At 37.4% G+C, this 20,706-nt stretch overlaps 1 protein-coding gene and 1 long non-coding RNA gene across 3 annotated transcripts in view; one reads left to right on the plus strand and one right to left on the minus strand.

Moving 5' to 3' along the window:
- LOC103456777 (uncharacterized) overlaps positions 1–15,938 on the plus strand; it is a 32,066-nt gene extending 16,128 nt beyond the window's left edge. The window contains exon 4 of the long non-coding RNA XR_532319.2: positions 15,265–15,938. This is a non-coding gene — a long non-coding RNA (uncharacterized LOC103456777). The remainder of the gene's footprint in view (positions 1–15,264) is intronic.
- apbb1ip (amyloid beta (A4) precursor protein-binding, family B, member 1 interacting protein) overlaps positions 1–20,706 on the minus strand; it is a 35,494-nt gene that overhangs the window by 7,723 nt on the left and 7,065 nt on the right. For both annotated transcript variants that reach the window (XM_017301868.2, XM_008396511.3), the window contains exons 2-10: positions 19,710–19,769; positions 18,556–18,643; positions 16,738–17,030; positions 13,581–13,658; positions 10,894–11,053; positions 6,337–6,458; positions 5,132–5,206; positions 4,903–5,046; positions 4,220–4,330 (exon numbers count right to left, since the gene is read on the minus strand). In XM_017301868.2, coding sequence (XP_017157357.1) covers positions 4,220–4,330; positions 4,903–5,046; positions 5,132–5,206; positions 6,337–6,458; positions 10,894–11,053; positions 13,581–13,658; positions 16,738–17,030; positions 18,556–18,643; positions 19,710–19,769 — 1,131 coding nt within the window. The remainder of the gene's footprint in view (positions 1–4,219; positions 4,331–4,902; positions 5,047–5,131; positions 5,207–6,336; positions 6,459–10,893; positions 11,054–13,580; positions 13,659–16,737; positions 17,031–18,555; positions 18,644–19,709; positions 19,770–20,706) is intronic.

The raw sequence follows: 20,706 nt of genomic DNA on the forward strand, positions 1-20,706 counted from the left end.
CATTTTAATCCAGATTTGATTGATAGTCAATAAATTCAAAAAGAAATGGAAAATTAGAGGATTTGAGGTTTTGGTTTAATTTCAGGATGGTCATTTTTATTTAGGAAGAGTTATGCTTTGATGAATTTGATAACATCTACAGGGAAACCAGTCACCCATGCATCCTTGCTTAAGAATCTTTTGCAGGCCATACATTTACCAGCTGAACTAGCAGTTTGTAAGTGTGCAGTGCACACCACGGAACAGAATGAGGTTTCAAGTGGCAATAGATTAGCTGATAAAGTAGCAAGGGAAGCTGCAGCTGGGAAGCATGGGGGAGACAATTTCTCAATACAGATAGAAGATCCTCAAGTAATAGACAAAGCTGTGTTAAAAGACATGCAAGATAATGCTCCAAACGCAGAAAAACAAATGTGGATAATTAAAGGGGCGACACTGAATGATGATAACATTTTTTCAGTAAATAGAAGTCGGTCCTTCCAAAATCTCTATTTAGAGCGGCAGCAATTTTGACACATGGACATTGTCATGTGTCAACAGGGGGGATGGTCTCTATGCTACAACAGCATTTTACCACATATGGATTAAATTCTTACTTAAAAAATTTTTTGTACTGCATGTCCAGTTTGTGTCAGAAACAATCCTCAAGGAAACATTAGACCAAGAAGAGGAAGTTTCCCAAAACCCTCATCCATTTCAAACAATGCATATGGACTTTATTGAACTCACACAAAGTGGACCACATAAATATTGTTTGGTGATGATTTATGCTTTTTCTAAAAGAGTTGAAGTAGTTCCAGCAAAGCCTGCTTTTGAAATAATTTATGGGAGAGCTTACATATTGCCTCTGTTTGCTCCAGACTTACAGAAAGCTGATGAAGAACAAACTTTGGTAGATTATATGATCAGGATCCTGAAACAGAAAGAGGTGTTAAATGCAAATTTACTGCCGTCTGACTGTTCTCCTCTACAGGAAATAAATAAAACCACCCCCATCCAGCCAGGAAACTGGGTCTACATAAAGGTCATCAAAAGCCCATGCTTGGGAAGGACCCTTCCAGGTGCTAATGACCACACCAAACAGCCGTAAAGATTGCAGCTGGATACATCTCAGTCCCTGCAAGCTGCAGAGAGTGTTTGAACCCCTAAGTAGGCGGAGGGAGGAAGGCCGGACTTCAAAGGGGGCTATTTTTTAGGGTAGCTCGTCTCAAACCCGGTGAAGAAACGCTTAAGATTCCCCCGTCTTTAGGTTGGGGGTTCTGACATCTCTGTGCGCCGAGCAGCAATGGGGACTCCATATGCCAGATGGATCTTCTATTGCGCTGTGACAGCAGTATGTTTGATGTTTGGAGGAGGACGTGAGCCTGAGTTCCACAAACACGACTACAGCACCAACCTGTGGTGGAAACTAATGAATAGAACCGCGTATGAGGGACATGCTGTGAACTGCTACGTGTGTGCGCAGCTGCCGGTTTCTATTCACAACTCAGGCCTCCGACCAGGTGACATTACTGACAACAAACAGATGTGTCTCTATGTTCTAAGCACCACACCACGGCGCGTCCCACCCCTAAGGGAGACAGAGCGCGCGAGAAGGACTATTCAGCTGACCTCCGAATGGGAGAGGCTGTGCAAGGTCTGTTTGGATTTTTAAATTGTTCACTCGCAGACGATGTACTTCCTTTTGCATCATCTCAACAAACTGTATGGAAGATACCAGAGATCATTTCATTAGCAGGAGCTAAACCAGGATCTCTGGGGAACTGTGTCTACAATAATGGACATGTTATTCTAGGACGTTACCTTGGAACTTGTGTAACAAAGTTTACACCTACTGCGAACCGACACAGGATTTCATCGACTGCACAGCCTGCAGGGGTCAAAGGATGACTCCACACTGCAAAGTCTGGAAGGACAACCCAGACTGTGACGACTTGTTTCAGGAGAGGAGTTTCAACATCACGCATAAGACAAAGAGGAAACAGGAGACAACGCTGTGCAGTACCATAGTGCCAGGAGACTATGGTTCACGGATGTTGGCAGATTGGTACTTCATATGTGGAAATGAAGCGTACATGTTTTTGCCGAAAAATTGGGGAGGACTGTGTGCTGTGGTTCCGTTAATCAACCCGATTGCGTTCATCAGGAGAGCACAAGATGATCCACGTACCCGCTCCAAACGAACGGTTATGTCAGAGGTCAAAAGATGGGGGCCTAACTACACATACTGGAGTTCCATGGGAATTCAGGATTTGGAACGGCGGAGAAAAATTCATGCAAGGTCTGTTTCCGTGGGTTGGAGTAGGTGAGATTCGGGACCACGTAGAGATAAACAGGTACGGATTACTGCGACTAATCAACATCACATACCAGCTGGCCAATGGCACTGCGAAAGAGCTGACTGAACTGAGAAACATGGTTATGCAAAATCGTGTTGTTCTGGATTTCCTCACTGCCCCTCAGGGTGGGGTCTGCAAAATTATTGGCCCAACGTGTTGCACTTTCGTTCCTGATGAAACAGGAACTGGAGGAACCATTTCTGATGCTCTATATGAGCTGGAGGATCTTGAAAAAAAAAATAAATATGTGGAGAGTGGAACACGCGGCTCATCCTTTTTTGATTTGTTTTCATGGCTCATGTCTGGTCCATGGTGGACTTTACTGTTAAAGCTCATGACACCGATTCTGATTGTTTTGGTTCTGTTCTGTCTTTTTACGGGTTGCATTATTCCTTGCCTACGAAGTATGTTGTTTAAAACAGTTAACACAACTGTTGTTAGTTATCAGCTAGCACAGGCATCCTATGAGACAAATGAAAATGACTTGTTTCGAGGTTCTGACGATTTTCTGAACAATGATGATGTTCTGTAATCAATAAACAGATTAATCATTTGCTGAATGATTCCTACACCGAAAATGTGAAAACAAGTGGTGTTAGAGATGAGAAACCTGCATTTTATTTATTTCTTTCTTTCTTTTGTTTTTGTTCATTTCTTTTATTCATATATTAATTTAGTCATTGTGTAATTTCTATGTTTAGACTAGGAAAAAAAAAAAAAAACATTCTTGCATTTATTGGTTCTATTTTATTTCTTTTCTTTCTATGCTTGGCTTTTGAATAGGGTTTATACACATGGTAAAATGATAAAAAGGGGAATGATAGAGATTTTTGTATTATCATTTTGTTGTTACTTTAGTTCATATTCAGTCTAATGTTCGAGCAGATTAAAATGTTCTCTTCTTTAGTGTGTGTATTAACTGACCTGGGGGTCACAGTTGCCTGTTCATCTTCAGGTGAAACAGTTTGACCAAGATTTGAACCGGGCTCAGGCCGTAAATCAGATATCGCATCTGGAACTGGGTTGCTAGTTGTTTAGGTAAATTGTTTTACGACCTTTGCTGTTTTTCCTCTGCTGTCTATCCTGCCTATCCTCCCTCTTTGAAGTTTGATAATAAAAGACAAGCTCTGCCCAAAGATTGGCAGAACGCTCTGTGAACAGCTCTGAGAAGCAGTTGACAGAGTCTTCTCCTTTTGCTGCAGAAGCTTTGTCATAAAATTCATATACGTTGTCTGTGGTTCTTTTATGTAGGTTCTAGGAAAATACCTATCATAATCCTTTTTCAAAACAAAATAAAAGCAGACATTTCCTCTGATGTGAGGCCTTACAATAAATTTGCAAACAAATTTAACTCTTCCTAAAGCGTAAAATCTCAAGTATTTCTTTTTTTACTTGCCCTGTTTTTTTGCTTTCTGTTGCTATTCACTGTGTTACTCATTAGCAGTTTCAGAGTAACAACTTTTTATTGAACTTGGCTAAATAAAGTAAAGATTTTCAAAGAAATACTGAGCAGATTCTGACGTTCCCAGATGAGAGTAGAGAGAAAAGAGTTTCACATCCTTTTAACAGTTAAAAAAATCATCCAACGGCTCATATTTATTCTGTCAGCATGTTTCTGTCTACACTCCTCTCTCACTCCTGCTATATTTACTCTCATGCATCTGCTTATTAGTTACAATAGTAAGATCTAAAAAATAAAGTACAAGGAAGTGCTAAACAAAACTAACCCTTCTTTACAGCTTTCAGATAAACTGGATTAAAATGTCTACTTTCACTTCCTCAAGTTAAAGTATTTATTGCATCTCAGCTTCTCCGTCAGGCAAACAGCTGCCAGAGCTCAACGTTGTGTTGCTAGCATCCGCAGAGACGAACAAACTCACCTTCAGAACGAAGCAGAAGTCAGTCGGGGCCTTGTATCTGTTCTTCACGTCTTTGCCGTAGTAAACGTTTACGTTGTCGAACTGGACGAAGCAGATCAGATCGCGGGACGACTGGAAACAAGATCGACATTTTCACTGAGCCATCCAACACTCTTTGGTGTGTCCCCCCACACGTTTTCTGTCAATTTTGACTATGGGCTTTGACTAGGCCGCTCCAAAGGTTAAATCTTCCTCTCGTGGAGTCATTCTTGTGTGTGAATGTGTTTTGTTTTGGTGCCACCTGGCCACACAAATTTTTGGAACAAGATGTTTCTGTTTAACAGCCGTACACTGCAAAAACACAAAATCTTACCAACTAGCTTCTAGTGCAAATATCTTAGTGCACTTGAAATCAAACAAACTAACTTAAAAGTACATTTTCAGCAAGATTTAGAGGCTTGTTTTAAGTAAATACTTTCTTAATATTGATGAAAAAGTTATAGTTCTACTGGCAGATAAATTATAAAATGTCTTGTTATAAGTTAAATCCTCATGTACAATGTAATGGATGTCCTGTTGGCCAGTAAAACCAGTAATAAATAGGTTGGTATCGCTTTAAGAAACATCAGAACCACTGAAATATGGCACCATTTGATCAGAACCCCTCACTGATCCGTTGTGGCTGAGCGTCCTCGTTCCTTTACCTTGGTTTTTCCTTTGGGAACGTAATAAATTCCTGAGGCTCGGAGCTGAAAGAGTCGCTGCTTCCACGACTTTTTTCCGTCTTCTTTGAGGTGCAGAACGCCTTCCAGGTCGGGAACGATGATCGACGTTCCACAGAAGTTCTCCTGCACAACCAAAAACATTATGAAGCAATCTGAGACGGCGAAACAACATCTAGCTACCGACACGTGGGAAATTTTATTTACTTACCTGCACCAGCAATTCCTTGTCTTTGTCTTTCATGTCTTTGAGAGTTTTCTTATCCTTTTTCCAGAGATAAAAGTTCTGAAAGTCAGGAAGAAAGTTGATTTAAGAATTAAGCTTAAGACTGTCACTGGTTGCGGAGGTTCAGAAACCTCTAATATGCAAAGTTTAAACATATTTCTTCTGTTTTTTCCTTTTTTAAATGCTTAAATGTTTCATATAGTTAAATAAACTTTAAATATCCAAGATAACCTGAAACAAAATACAGTTTCACGTGATCTTTAAGGGAAAACCAATCTGAAAAAGTTATTTCTACATGACAAACCATTATCAAGTTTGGTGTAAATATTAAAATTTGATCAAAAAAACGATACATTTTACCAGTTACTTTATGATTTAACAAGAGGGAAAGCTCTTTTTTCTTATTCAAATATTAAATCATTCAGAACATCTGATTGTCTGATGATAAAATGTATAAAACATTAACGTGTGAGAAGATGTACCGTAGACAGGATAGTAGATCAGTATCTTTTACTCTTCTCATGTAGGTCATAGAAAGTTTAACAAACCTTAGCAAGCTTGCACGCTAAATTAGAGATAAAAAATTGTTCCACAGCTCAACTTCCTGGACTCTAAACGTTTCCATAAATCACCTCTTGACTTTGTGATGTCATTATTAAGCCATTATTTTTGTTCAAACATACAGCCCATCCATGAAAAAGAAAAAGCATTTCACTTTTCCGTCTTTCTGTTTCTAAAATATTTAGAGCTCCTTTCAGACTCCATCTGCTGATGGCTGGAAAATCCCCGGAAGGAAAACCTGTTTGGACGCACTTGTCAGAAGGTAAAAAATGTAAATGAACAGAGATGTTCTGTCTCTTTCGTTGGAGTGAATGATGGAGCGCTTCGGCGCTGCTCCAGCCGGACTATTTGTCTCTGCCAACAGACTGAATCCATTAAACTCTCTGAGATTGTAAATCGTCCCATTATAACAACAAACATGCCAAGATCTCTTTGGCTGTTGCGTCTGATATATTGCAGCTACGGCATTAAAGAAAAGGGTCAGCCTGCGGATATATCATAATTCAACAAAGAAAAATGCCTTTTTTTCCAGCGTGGGATTTGCACAAACGTCCAGGACTTGTACGATGTCATGCTAAGTACAAAGAGCTGAAACCTGGTATTTTCTTTAAAGCAATGACGGGACCAACCTGTGGGTTTTTGAAAACCTCAAATTTATCTTTTCTCTCCTGGAAAAGGACTTTGTTTTCGCTGTCCCTCGTCCAGGCGAGGAGCGGCTCCACCAGGTTCTCGTGGTCCTCAAATGTCCGTTCTGTCAAAACAAAAACACACTGAGGAATCAAAACTACAATTCTTAAAATTAGAGTTAAACACAATGATGGCTCTAAAATGTCCCTTTTGAATCATAAAACTTCATAAAAATGTAATTTAGTAAGCTCAAGACTCCTCTATTTATATAAACCCATGACAAAATAATGTTAGCATTAGCTTGTTGTTTTATCTGGGTGTCTAGTTGAATGCAGACTGCTAGCTTTGCTTTTTGGGACCAAAAACAATAATTTATGGTACAAGATGTCCTATAAACTGAGGTGGAAACGAAGTGGCCCAAGAATGGAGCCTTGAGGAACACATTTAGTTTTTGTTACGTACAAGAAGCCACACAATGCCAATAAAGAACAACCAAATTTCTCAATACATAAAATATTCTGTTAAAAATTTAGCTTACCTCTTTTTGTGTAATTTGACTTAAACTATTTTACATTTTTAGACTTAACAGTACTCCAAACATGTTTTACAAATCCTTTAAACCAGCTGCAGCTTACAATGGTCCAAAATAAGAATAAAATGCTACTTTTTAAATTTTCATGGAGGACATTTAGCGGCTTTGAACTCTAAAAAACACATGAACATACTTCCTTTTCCCCCTCTTGCCCACCCACCGACTTAGTCTTTCAAATTTCCATCACAGTTGGCAGTTGAATGCAGTTTTACGACAGTCTTTATTTACAGGTTACCAGCTGGGGAAAAGCTAGGCATTACATAAAATTGCTGCCACGGTTTCAGACTACAGTTTGGCTGCTGCGATCGTTACGCTAGCTGCAGGGGAATGAACTGTTAAGAGCAGAGGTCCCTTTGAACTTCAGTTCACTGGCGCGACTGGTGAGCACATGGCGACATTTTAGAGTAGCAGATTTGTTTGAAGACGTGTTGCTGTTAAGCTCAGTGGGTGTTTATTGGGCCTGACTCGACCCAACTTAATCTCGGTAAAGATTGAAGGTCAGCAGAGGTGGTGTAACAATCTCAAGGTTTGCAGAAGTTTAAAAATCATCTACATGTTTTGTTTTTTTTTACTTTGAGTTGTAGGTTAGTCAACGATGACAGAAAACACAACTCATGTCCTCGTGCTCATCAGTCACAGCAGCTACAAAGGATGTTTTCTTTGCTTATAAGTCATGGTGGAAATGGGAATCTGTCGCACAGCTGTGAATATAAAAGTAGGGCAAAGGTCGTCACCTTGCCTTGTACTTGCAGCACAAATAAATGAGCAAACAAACTTTAAAGGGAAGGAAATGCACATGCAGTTGAGTCTTTATAAAAAACAAAAATCATATTGGTTTCAGGAAAGTTTTTATCCACATGAACCCACACAAATATGCACCACTTAAGAGTTGTTTTGAACATGCCAAACCCGTAGGGGGCAGTGTGGCGCTAAGCTAAAATCTACGTCAGCCAATCAGATTGCTTCAAAACAACCACAACTTCCTGTTAGGAATTAAACATGGTGCCAGGAAGTTAATTTGTATGAACATATATTAATTAAACTCATTTTAATTAGTATATTAGAATGTGAAGTTAATAAAATACAAGACAGTGTCGACTGGGAAATATGTGGATATTTTGATGCATTAGTTTTCGCAGGTTGTAATGTGCGGGACCCTAAATCTTTGTTCTCCCATGTACATAAGCCAACATAAATAGAGTTTTATTAAATCTACACTTTGGTGGAAGTTTAAAAAAAAAAATGAAACTTTTTCTGTGGATGAAAGTCCAAAGCCAATAAAAATGTCTTTGTTTTCCCACAAAAAAGTTCATAAAAAGGATTTTCTTTAACGACCTCTACCATTTTAACATGAACAAACCAGTTAACATTCAGCTCCTTCAACAAGAGAAGCTTAATTTTAACTGTGTGGAAGTGTGAACTTTTTAACCACAATCATCATGCTCTCAAAACAGCTAATACTAGCACATGTCATGAGTCATTCGACTATTGCAAATAGTTCTCCAAAAGTTCAATACTGCATTGTGTTCACCTCACGTCGCACTGCATGGGGAGTTTCAGGAACTGCTCAAATAAAGCTGCATGCAGCATTTCCTGATGGACTTACAGCAACATAGTAGCACATGGCTGGATAATGTGACGTTGGTTAATTTAGCTAACGCAACTGAGACCATGAGGATCCTATTTTAGACAGATGGAGATGATTGACATCTGATTAAAAAGATGTCAGATTGAATCCACTTGCTCACATTAAGTCATGTTACAGGATAAGAAGGAAATGAAATACAAAAAGTATGGGGAAAAGTAGTGGGGTGTCCAGAAAGATGAACTCTGAAGCAAATCCTCCCACTGACCACAGTGAAATTACTAAATTAGTTTTTTCTTTTCATTATTTTAGAGCAGGGGTCACCAACCTTTTTGAGCCTGGGAGCTACTTCACAGGTCCAGAGCAACACGAAGGGCTACTTTTCTTGGCTCAGCCTTTATAACAATAATACATATGATTACATGCCGTCTAATAATATTAATGTTAGGGACTATTCACAATAGTTATCAGTAATTATTACCATGGCTATGGTTAATTGCTATTATGTGATCAGAAGCTCTTAGTTTAGTTTTAAGTTTGATTCCCTTTCTTAGCTTTTCTGTGTGATTCTAAATTTCCCACAAGTGACTGACAGTCTGGATTATTGCAGCTGCTGGACGCACTGTGAGATTTTCCTTTAAATAAAAGAAAAGTTATTGTATATTTTTGTATCCCTCTTTATTATTAACAAATTGTGCAGAGAAAAAAATGTCCGACAAATTATAAGGTAGCACAAAACTATCCCTGCACCTGACCTGTAAGTGCGCATCTCTCCAATGCGCATCATGTGCGCGTCGCACAAAACCAGCGCAAACTTAAACCACTAAAGCAGCAAAGCCTTTTTAACACAAACGATGCTAAATACTAATAAATACATGGAAGCGGAGCCGACCTGTGATCCTCGGAAAGAGGAGGAGAAGGTGAAGCAACATTGTTTGCTTAGTTTTTACTCTTTTGGAAAACGTTTCAACTAGATTAAATTGTTTAACACACAGTCTTAGCGCGACGCTCAGTAGGAGCGGCAGATGTCAGCTATCGGGTGACCTGCTAACTGTCCGGTTCGGGAAACATCAAAAAGCTCATAACCGGCGACCCGTCAGAACCGAACACGGTAAAAAGCTCAACCGGAATCCGAACCGCTCCTAGAACTGCGGGAGGTTCAAACTCCGCTCATTCAGTTTTAGCTTACAGAAAAAGCGCCGAGCCGCCAAATAAACAAAAGCAAACTGACCAATAAGATTTAAGCTTTGGGTGCCCTTTGACCCCCACAGACTCAGATGTGCGCTACGTACAAGATGTTTTGACGCATAATATATTTTTTTCTCCACAATTTTAATTGTAAAGAGGGTTCGATAATTAAAATTTCGGAAATTTTATTTTTTTTTACTTCAAGTTAAAAAAAAAAGACCTAAGAGCTCCTCCCACTCTAAGCTATGCAGAGAGGGAGCAGCAGGCGCTGCTGCCCTCCGATAACATTCTGCAGGCGCATATTCTGAACTTTAACCATAGAAGAGTTTTATGCATAAAAATTTACATTTTAAATTTTTTTATAATTAGCTTTTTTTTTAATTCTGAATATAAACAAATTTTACTACTTCAATGTAAAAATATAAAATAATTTATTTGGCAATGCTCCCTAATGAGAATGGCTATTTTTAGAACTTGCCCCGTGGGCGACTGACAGGGGGCCCGCGGGCACCACGTTGGTGACCCCTGTTTTAGAGTTTTTGTACACTGCAAAAACACAAAATCCCATCAAATATTTTATCCAGTTTCTAGACTAGAGCAAACATCTTATAGAATATTATAGAAAACTAACTTCAAGTAACTTTACAGTTACTTGAATTAAGTAAATAATTCCTGAATATAAATGATAAAATACTTGTTCCATTGGCAGATTATTTCACTTATAATTATTCCCATGTTCCCTATGTTGCTGAAATGTTACTTGTAAGTTAGTTTTGCCTCGTTTCAAAATATTTGCACTGGAAAGTAGACGAAAATACTTGGTAAGATTTTATGTTTTATGTTTTTTTGTATGGCTGTGAAACAGAAACATTTTCTTCCAAAGGAAGAGGATAAATTCTTGTAAAGCTTTGTGTGGTCCGATGGTACCAAAACAAAACACATTCACACACAACAAGGACTCCTCAAGATGAGTGCACTCAGACATTTGCACTAGAAACTAGACAAAAATACTTGGCTAAACTAAATTTTACCACTTGTTTTTGCTTGGTGCATACCAGCTCATCAGTTCATTGCTTATTTTAAACGCTTTATCACATGAGTTTGGTTTATTTTTGCCACTTCCATCCCTCGTGTCTTTGCACAGACCATGATAGCGTTGTGACATCACCAGATGGTGGCATTTTAGGAACTCACCAAGCTGCAGCTCGTGGTTGGTTTCACACAGACTCCAGTCTACGTTGCAGTCACAGTGAGTTTTCTCAAACAAGTTGTTCAGAACCTCCCTCACGGTTTGCCTCTCATCAACCATCAGAGTCTTGGAGCTGCCATCGTTCATGACCACCTTCACCACCAGCTGTCAAAAACAAAAACAAAACATTTTAATATGCACTGCTTTTTTTATATATATATATATATACATATATATATATATATCTCCAAAACAATAAAGAAAGATGCGATGTTTCAAGATCAACAACAACAGCCTGGCCACAGTTAAGTCAAAGCTAAGCTATAGCCAGGCTACAAACAAGCAGCATTATGTTTTTTTATTGTCAGTATTGAAATTCTACGGTACACCAGAGAGGTCAACAAAATGCAAAAGCCACAATGGAAATTATGCTAAAAAGGAAGTTATGCCAAAATGTGAGTTACATTAGCAAGTTTATTGTATTTTACCTTTTAGTATAAATTCAGTTTTACCACAACTTCCATTTGATCATATGCTAAGATGAAACTTATGCTAAAATTAAAGTTATGCTGAAATGGAAGCTACCCCATAACTACAGTTTTAGCATAGCTTCCATTTTAACATAGCTTTTGTTTTAGCATGGTTTCCATTTTAGCATTACATCTGATATAGCATTAGCTTCCATTGTAGTATGGCTTCTATTTCAGGATGATTTCTGTTTTAGCATTATTTCTGTCATAGCATTAGCTTCCGTGATCGCATAGCTTTCATTTTAGGATAATTGTCATTTTAGCATAGCTTCCATTTTAGCATGGCTTCTGTTTTAGCATTTCAGGATAGCTTCCACTGTGCCATTTTAGCATAACCTCTATTTTAGCATTAGCATCTATTGTAGCATAGCTCCCATTTTAGGATAACTTCCACTGTGGCTTTTGTTGTTGACCCTGTTGGGCCACCGTAATTTTGGCTACAATGTACTGTTGCCAGTGGTAGACAGGTGATTAATACCACTACTGATTGTTTTTGGTGTTACATCACTCCAAGTCAGCCACACTGGCACCAGACACGCTGACTAGTCAAAGAAATAATCAGCATTTCTGTGGATTGGTGCATTTTTTTTACCATGAAATAAATGTAATTTCCTACCCACTTGCTGTATATTCAAGGCATGACTAAATATGACAGAAGCATATTTAATATCTGTTAATATACATTTACATGTTCATTTAGTAGACTAAAGGTCTCAGCTATAATGTGGACAGCAGTAGACTCCCTAAGTAAGACTAAATCCAACCTTTAAGTACATGCAGCTTGTTGACCAGTTTAATAACATGTTATGAACCCAAATGATTGTTTCTGCTTCATAATGTTAGCTTTAATAAAACTGTTGGGAGCATCAGCACTTCAGTAATTCCAGTCAAATGTCTGCATGTAATTTTAGGTCCTCAGACAGAGCGCTGACTGGGATTTATTTTTATCTAGGCCAGAGAATTGACACTTCCTGCCATATGGAAACAAGTCCATTTCTGGAAGACTGAGGACTTTTCATGAAATCGGCCGCCTGACTGTTTTCATACACATATTGGCTTTTGTAGATCTTATCAAGGCTAAGATTAATAAGATCCAAGTTTGCTTGGCTTTTTCTATCTCTACCAAAATACAGCCTCACCATGTGGTTGGGTAATATCCTATATCACAAACATTCTCAGACACGAGGGTTTACATGTAAAACTGAAAAAAGACCAGACCACAGAAAGATCTGCGAGAAACTACTGAAAAATTGTTTCTTATGTTCAAAACTGGCAATGCTAGGTTTCCTTAGTTTGAGACCCAACTGTGTCCAAGTTTCAACCAATGGTCTCAAAAGATCACCATTGGATAAAATGACTGTTAGTAAACTTTGTTAGTTTACTAAGAAACATCAACATCAGTGGGAACATCAGTTGATGTTCCAACTGATGTTTACAGTTGGAACATCAAGAAATGGGAAGGAGCCAACAAACTTTCCAGCTGTGTTGGTGACCAAACCAAATGACTTTGCAGAAGAGTCAAAGATTAAATCATTTTCCCCACAATAATAAGAGGAATATTTGAATAAATCACCTTTCAAACATGAGAGTATTGTACCGTTTGCACCATCAAGTTTGGTGGCAGCAGCATTGGTTTGCTGAGGGATAAATCTGAATTTCTGACCACAGAAACATCTGCTGAAGCCACTGGACATACATCAGAACTGAGGCTTATATGTGCCTATAAAAGTGGACATGCTGAATTTATTGAGCTTACATGTGGAAGTAGATGAAAAGTAGCCAAAAGTCAATAGATAACGTTTAAATTATCTCAAGACAGCATTGAAACTATAGCAACTGGATATCTTTGTCAAGTCAAATACTTAGACTTTACTTTTGTCCGATGCACAGCTTTACATCCAACACTCTGTTTTGGTGCTTTTGTGCCACTTTGAAGATGATTAAGTGTCCATGTACAGAATGATCCAGAGCAGGATGTTGGCTGTATAAAAATACCCATTTTTTAATGTGATTGATGGCTCCTCTGTCAGGCCAGGAGAGGAAACTACTACATGCTGTGTTGGAGCAGAAGGCATTTTCCGTCCTCCATAACTCTCTGCGTCTTTAATGCAGCTCAGTCAGATCAGAGCAGAATATGTGGGGTTGAAGTTCACATGTCTTACCTTTTTCACTTTGGCTTCCTTTAGCTTCTCCAGAGCAAGCTTGATTTTATCGGCCTTCATCTGAGCTTCAATTTCTTCCTAAACAGGAAAAACAACAAATAGAGGAATTGAGTTAGTAGAGGTTTTTTTCTAATTTAAGCAACACTTGATAAATAGTTGAGGGAAGATACTCTCCCTTTGTTAGCTGTTCCCCTTTTTGACCTACAAACACCATTATATTACAAATCAGGTTTACTGGCTCGTATTCTGGTACGGGGTGGAGTGGTTTACGACGTAGCCACATCTTAGATTCATTTTTGAGCTTTATTAGAGGAAGATCGGACAGACTGCTGCTCAAAGTAGGCGAGAGTGTTTAGAGTAAACAAAGGTGCCACAGCGTATGAGAAATGCATACCACAAAATACTGAAGACTACAAAGTAAAATTATGCTGCAGAGCTGAAAATAAGCACATAGTAGGGCCCAAATGTCACGTTTAACTCAATTTGTGACCGCATTATTAATTTAGTAGTTTGCAAAAAATTGCATCTCCAAATATGTTTTCTAGCTGCCTATGAAACTTTGGTAAAAGTCTCCAGTTAAAAACCGTGTACTGTGTAAAACTTCGCAATCATAACTTGTTTCTTTACATTTTCCTCCCAGCCAGGCGGATTTTTCTGCTGCAGGTTGAAGCAGTCTCATAAAACATAAGACTTTTCTTTTAAAGTTTTTTTGTTAGACTTTTCTTGCTTTTTCAGCCATTTTTTATCCAGAAATTCATCCCTCATTTCCTCATATCTGTTAATTTGCCATGTACTTAAATGGTTCATTTTGGTTCTGACATCTTTTCATTTGATCTTTCTGTTAACATTCTCCTTATTTCTCATGCTATCTTTGTCTGGTATCATAACTAGCTGGAAAATGACTGAAAAAGTCCAAAGAAACAAGATGGAAAACGTCAGAAAGCTTTTTATCAAGAAAACTATACTGACGAGGAAAATATTAAAGCTGCAGCACACAACTTCTGTTTAATAAAAAAACTTTTTCTTTTTTTTTGTTAAAACTGTCACCATATTGTGACAATGTAATACAGCACAGACAATCTGTGGAAATAAATCTCCACCTCCTCTTCCCTGAGCTACTATTTTCATCTGAAGAAATGCAATCAGAGCCACGAGGAGGGTCTGAGAGCTGTCAATAAGCCTTGTGAATGCGCTGCTAAACATGCCAATGGCAGAGAAGCACTTACCGTTACAGAAAAACCGTTTGTCATCATGAGACATGCTAACTAGAAATATGTAAAAAATATATTTTTACAAAAGTTGCACACTGCAGCTTTAAGGTTTGGCTTTCTTATCAGAAAGGTAAGTATGTTTATATATTCCAGAATCCAGTTGGGGTTTTTGCTTCCAGCATTGCCAGTTTCCAATAAACAGGAGTATTCTTCACATTGATAGTAACGTCAACACTGTACCTTTTAAGGTTATAAAGCTAACCTGTACACATCTCGCCTACCAATGACGCACACTTTTGCCACAGCTGGTGTTTTGACCGCAGCAAGATGAGGTCAGGAGCTCTGTTAAAGCAATAAGCTCCCGTCTACTTTACCTACCCAGACCATCCAAAGACTGACACTATTCTACCTCCTCTAGACCCCCTGATCCTGTTACAGTTTTCACATGGTTGTATGTGTTTGATCTGTTCCAGGCCCTCGACTGTTTCTCCTCACGCGTCTCTGTGACTCCAACAGATGGATCTAGTTATCTGTGACCTCACTGTCCGACTGCTAAAAGACCTGAACCACTCTTTTTGAGTTTCACAGAGACGGAAAGAAAAAAAACAAAGAAGTCATCTGAAATGTACACAAAGGGAACAGCCTTGTCAGAGGTGGGATGATTAAACTACAAAGCACATTTTAAAGAACTAAGTATAATTATTATTGTGTGTAAATAAATTCAGGCAGTAAATGAGATTTACCAATTCATGAGAGAGGCCAGAAATGTCAAAAGCCAAGAAGTAATGTGGTGAAGTACAAATTTTAAACAATAGGAGTATATTTTAGAAAATCCGTGTTATAAATTCCTTTGTTTGTTTAGGTCAATGCTAAGCTTAGTGTTTTACATCAGGCACCTTGTTGGGCAGCTAAGGGGGCCTTCAGGAATATATATTGAGCCGTTAGCAGCAGTTATTCTTCAGTTTCATTAACGGCTGTCTGCCTTTGGGCTCCGGTAACGGTTGGTAATTATCCCTTCAACATGCAAATGAAGCGCCGTATTTCAGCGCTAATTTAACTAACCCTGATTAATTCTGGTTTTTAAATAACTGAAGTTGTATGTTGAAATTGAATAACTGAAACACAACCATTAAAAACCTGAAATTAACATGATGAGTTTATGTAAACTTCTCACCATTACAACATCGGCGATTAACTAGTTTATAGTAACTAGTTACATTTACTCAGTTACATTCAGTTGATTAACTTTTTTTGAAAAAAATTACTTTATTTTACTATTCTGTACTTTTTTTTTTTTTACTTTTGCTTGAGTAATTTTATTATGAAGTATTTTACTCTTGAGTAAATTTCTGGATTTTCTACCCACTGATGAAAATCAAAGATGTTTTAACCAAATATTCACCAAACAGACACATCTGCAGTTTTTATTAAAATTTAATAAGTTTTATATCGAAACAAACTGATCTGGAAACATTTTCTTTTGCCTGATTTTGTTATTTTTTTGTTACTTGTACGAATTATTGTAATTTTTGTCCTCAAAATACAAAAATGTCCATGTAACTTTATATTTTTAGCCCATCTGATGATGTAGTTTTAAATATTAAATGATTGATAACTTGATCAGTTACTCAGTACTTGAGTAACTTTTTACAAAATGGTTTTTTACTCTTCAGTCATTTCTGGATACTTTTTACTTTTACTTGAGTGAAAATACGTCGAAGTAGTGCTACTTCTACTTGAGTGCAATTTTTGGGAACTGAAAAAATAATTTATCCACATTGGTGTTTAGCCTTGTAGTGTCCACCTAAAGAGTAAACTCCTCCAAATGTTTGTTACCTTCATTCAAACTCTCGCTTCTTTTAAAATCTGTGAACCTCCAGAGGTGAAAAGGTGGTTGGCATTGATGTCTAGATGACAGAGACCTTTTCTAGAGAGAGGAGCCGTACCATTGTGGGTTTTGATGACTGCAGAGGGGGAGGCGGCAGGGGCGAGGAGGTGGAGGGAGATTGGGTGGTGACACTGCTGCTTCTGTTATTTCCTGGAGACGGTGGTGATGTAATGGAGGAGGCAGGCTGGACGCCCAGGCCTTTGGGCGGAGGCGGCAGGTCTGATGAAGACGACGGAGGCGCGTGCAGCCCCTGGATTTCTGCTTCCAGTTTCTTTTCTGTCTCGTTGAGGTCGGCCACCAGGTCGGCCATCAGGGCGTCCAAGTCATTGTCCTCCAGGTCATGTAGTGACGCTGGTGGAGCAGAATCAAGTCATCAAGACATAATTCAAATGTTTTATGGTCCTTTCATGTCCACTTAAACCGAGACTGGCTCTTTTTAGATTTCAGGAACATTGAGAATGGGAAGTTTGCTTCAGTTTTACCACTTTTTATCTTCCTTCTTCACAGAAAAAATCCCACAGATGTTTGCTGATGCACGATGTCTTCATGCATTATTTTACTTCCACATGCTGTATTTAGTTTTACTTCCACTCCTGAACCTTAAAAAATCCAATTCTGATTCAGGACTGATGAAATGCCAAGTATTAGTAATCATACCATCATTTATTAAACATTGGTATTTAAAAATTTGGATCCAACCTAAAAACTGATGATAATTTGGAAGCTTAAATGTTTACTGTTTTTATTTAGCATCACCATCGACTGTTTACTGTAAAGGCTTCATACTGTCATCCAGTGTAAATACTTATGTAAATTTAAATCAATTTAGTCTTTTTAGCAGCAAATATCAACTTCAAGAAAAGTTTAAGACCTTTAAAAGTCATCTGCAAACTTATTTTATACGCTTAGTTTTAGCAGAGTTTACATGCTGCATAAAGCAACATGAATTTGTTTCCCATTTTCTGACACTAAATTAGTCTAAGTGTGAGATATTTTTTAAAAAACCTACTTCAATTTCATCCCATTATTCCGTGGATCTTTGTAAACACAAATCTAACAATTAAGGCTTTTATGAAGTTGATAATAGTTGAACATATGCTTAGGCTTGTCACAATAATCAATAATAATAAATGATTGATTAATCATTTAATCACATGATAAATTAAAACAAACTCAATAATTTCCACTGGCATGATTTATTGTTTATCTCTTTTTTTTCTGTCTTTCTACCAAAAACTGGATGTTAAAAGTCTTCAGCCTTTTTTTGAAGGACAATTTTGTTTACAAAGACTTCAAAGTTCATTTTATTTGTCATTTTGTTTATTTATTGTGGATATTTAAAATGTCTTCCAGTTAGAGTGTTAAATGTTCACTAGAATTTAAAGTTTACTGATCTCTCAGAAGGTGTATCTATATTTTATATCCTGAATTTTTGCACTCTTGGATTTTGATAAAACATTAAAACTTTAGTTAAATGGTCAGTTTAGTCCTACTTAGCTTACTTAAAGCAATAACAGGCTAACAAGTTGTTACAAAAACTAAGGCTGACTTTTTGCATCTAATTAAAAAAATATTCTGTAAGAAATAAACGAGCAACATGAGCGCTGTGAACATCAAGGGTGTGACCTTTGAAATCCTCAGCTCTGCTTTCACAGACTCTTGTGGACACAAAGTGTGATTAAACCCTGATCTCTGAAATGTTAAACGGATAAAAACAGAACAAAATTATTTCTTTTTTTCTTCTAATTTTCCGTTTTACTGGTGAAACCAATGACTGTGTCCTATCTTTACGTAACTTTAGAAGCTATTGTGTAAGTTTCCTATCAGTGACTTGGTGTCAGAGAGAGTTTGATAAAAATAAAAACAGGAAAGTCACCGTTCAGGCCAGTAAGGCCGACAGAGAAGTTGATTTCCTGCCTAGTGCTGGGGAGCCGTTCAGGAGGTTCGGTTTCCTGTCCGAGACTCTGCAAACAAGAATAAAATAAGACTATTCATGAGAATATCACTATTTCTGTACAGGGAACAACAATTTGTCATATGTTTATTCTGATACAGTCACAAATTAATATTATGCACTGCAAAAACACTAAATCTTACCAAGTATATTTGGTCCAGTTTGTAAAGCAAATATCTTATTGCACTTGAAATGAGACAACACTAACTTACAAATAACTTTTCAGCAAAATATATGAGCTTGTTTTAAGTCAATATTTCTTTAATATCAGTGAAAAAGAACTAGATCCACTGGCAGATTATTTAACTTATAACAAGACATTTTTCTCATGTTACAAGTTAAATAATCTGATAATGGATATTTCTTTAATATCAGTGATATTAAAGAAATACTGGCTTAAAACAAGCTCATATATCTTGCTGAAAAGTTACTTGTATGTTAGTTTTGTCTAATTTCAAGTGCAATAAGATATTTGGAGTAGAAACTAAAATAATACCTGGTAGGATTTTGTGTTTTTGCACAAAATTAGTGACTGATGGACTGTGATCACAAAGATATAAAATTATGTCATCAACATACATTTGCTTAAATATATAATACTACTGTATGAGGTAGGGGGATAAAAAATATTAAAAATAAAGTGGATCAAGAATGCAGCCTTGAGGAACCCCGCATGTGATTGTTTGCACACATTTAACTCTCAAGGTCTTGCAACACACAGATTAAAAACATGTGCCAAATGAATTAATCTTTCCTAATAAATTATAATTATGTACAATTAAATGTGTGCTAAAAATCTTTAGCATTTTTTTTTGCAGTAAAGAAAGAAATCTAATAATTAACTGATGATCTTGAAATCAATCGAATGAGTGGAAGACTAACTTGTAGTCCACATTTGGAAAAGAAAGTTTATCCTTGATTTGACAGTAAATCTAACTTTACTGTCAAATCAAGGATTACTTCACACTTTTCTACTTTATTTTCTCATGTCTTAGGACGGAAAACACATAAAAAAAACTGGCACATAAGTCCAAGTGGAGATGAAACAGGAAGAAGTATTGGTGGAAGTTTTTCACCTGAGTGAGGAGGTCCATCTCCCCCAGCAGGTCGCTGAACATGGCGTCAATATCATCCATCTGAAACAAACAAAAATCAAGCTCTAAGAGTATAGATTTGATTTTACATAAACTGACATAGAAAACCAGCATTATGTATTTTAGGGCAACATAATGCAATGAAGAACCACAAAACACGTCATAGGTAAAACAATTAAAACGGAAACTCGGTTCTCTTTCGAATCAGATGATCTAATCACATGAAATAGAACCGCAGTCCCTGATGGTTGGAAGAGACAGACATGCAACTCAAAATAACTAAAAGGCATGAAAAGGAAGCAACATTATGAAGAAAGATAAATATTTAATTTTTGCTCATGTTTGCTCTGTAGCAGAGCTACCTGCTACTGGAAATGAGAAAAGTTGACATTTAAAATGACCACACCAATGCTTCAGAAGTAACATAGGTTTGTGAAGAAGTTTGAAAACACGACTAAAATCTAGTCTTTGCATGTTGTTTTTGTTTACACACAAGCTAGCGTCAGCACTGCAGCACAGCTAGCTGTACACAGAAGTTAGAAAACTAGCTTTAAAGTCACCATTCCATTATTTCAATGGTAATTTGTCATCGCTGGATTTTTTTCTCATATGTAAGAGGAAAAAAAAGATTAAAATAACACAGATGAGACTGAGTGGAGCCAACTTACTCCTGCTTATGGCGAAACCACCATTTCATCCCACAACTCTGCGCTTCCCACTGCATATCTGTTTGTTTTAAAGTTTTTACGTATTTAGCTGAAATGAGGAGATAAATATTTATAAAAACGCTCAACTTTGATTAAGAGATTTAAAATTGTCTGCCATCAGCATGAGATAAGGAGATCATGCAGATATTGGAAATGAAGTGGGTAAAGAACAGAGCCCTGAGGAACCCCACATGTGATTGTTATAACTCACAAACTCAATGCACTTTACTTATTTGAAACACTTTTCAGTTTCCCAAAGTAAAAACATTTGT

The sequence above is a fragment of the Poecilia reticulata genome, chromosome 20 (genome assembly GCF_904066995.2).
Source record: "Poecilia reticulata chromosome 20, P_reticulata-male-v2, whole genome shotgun sequence".
In the NCBI taxonomy this organism is placed as follows: Eukaryota; Metazoa; Chordata; class Actinopteri; order Cyprinodontiformes; family Poeciliidae; genus Poecilia; species Poecilia reticulata.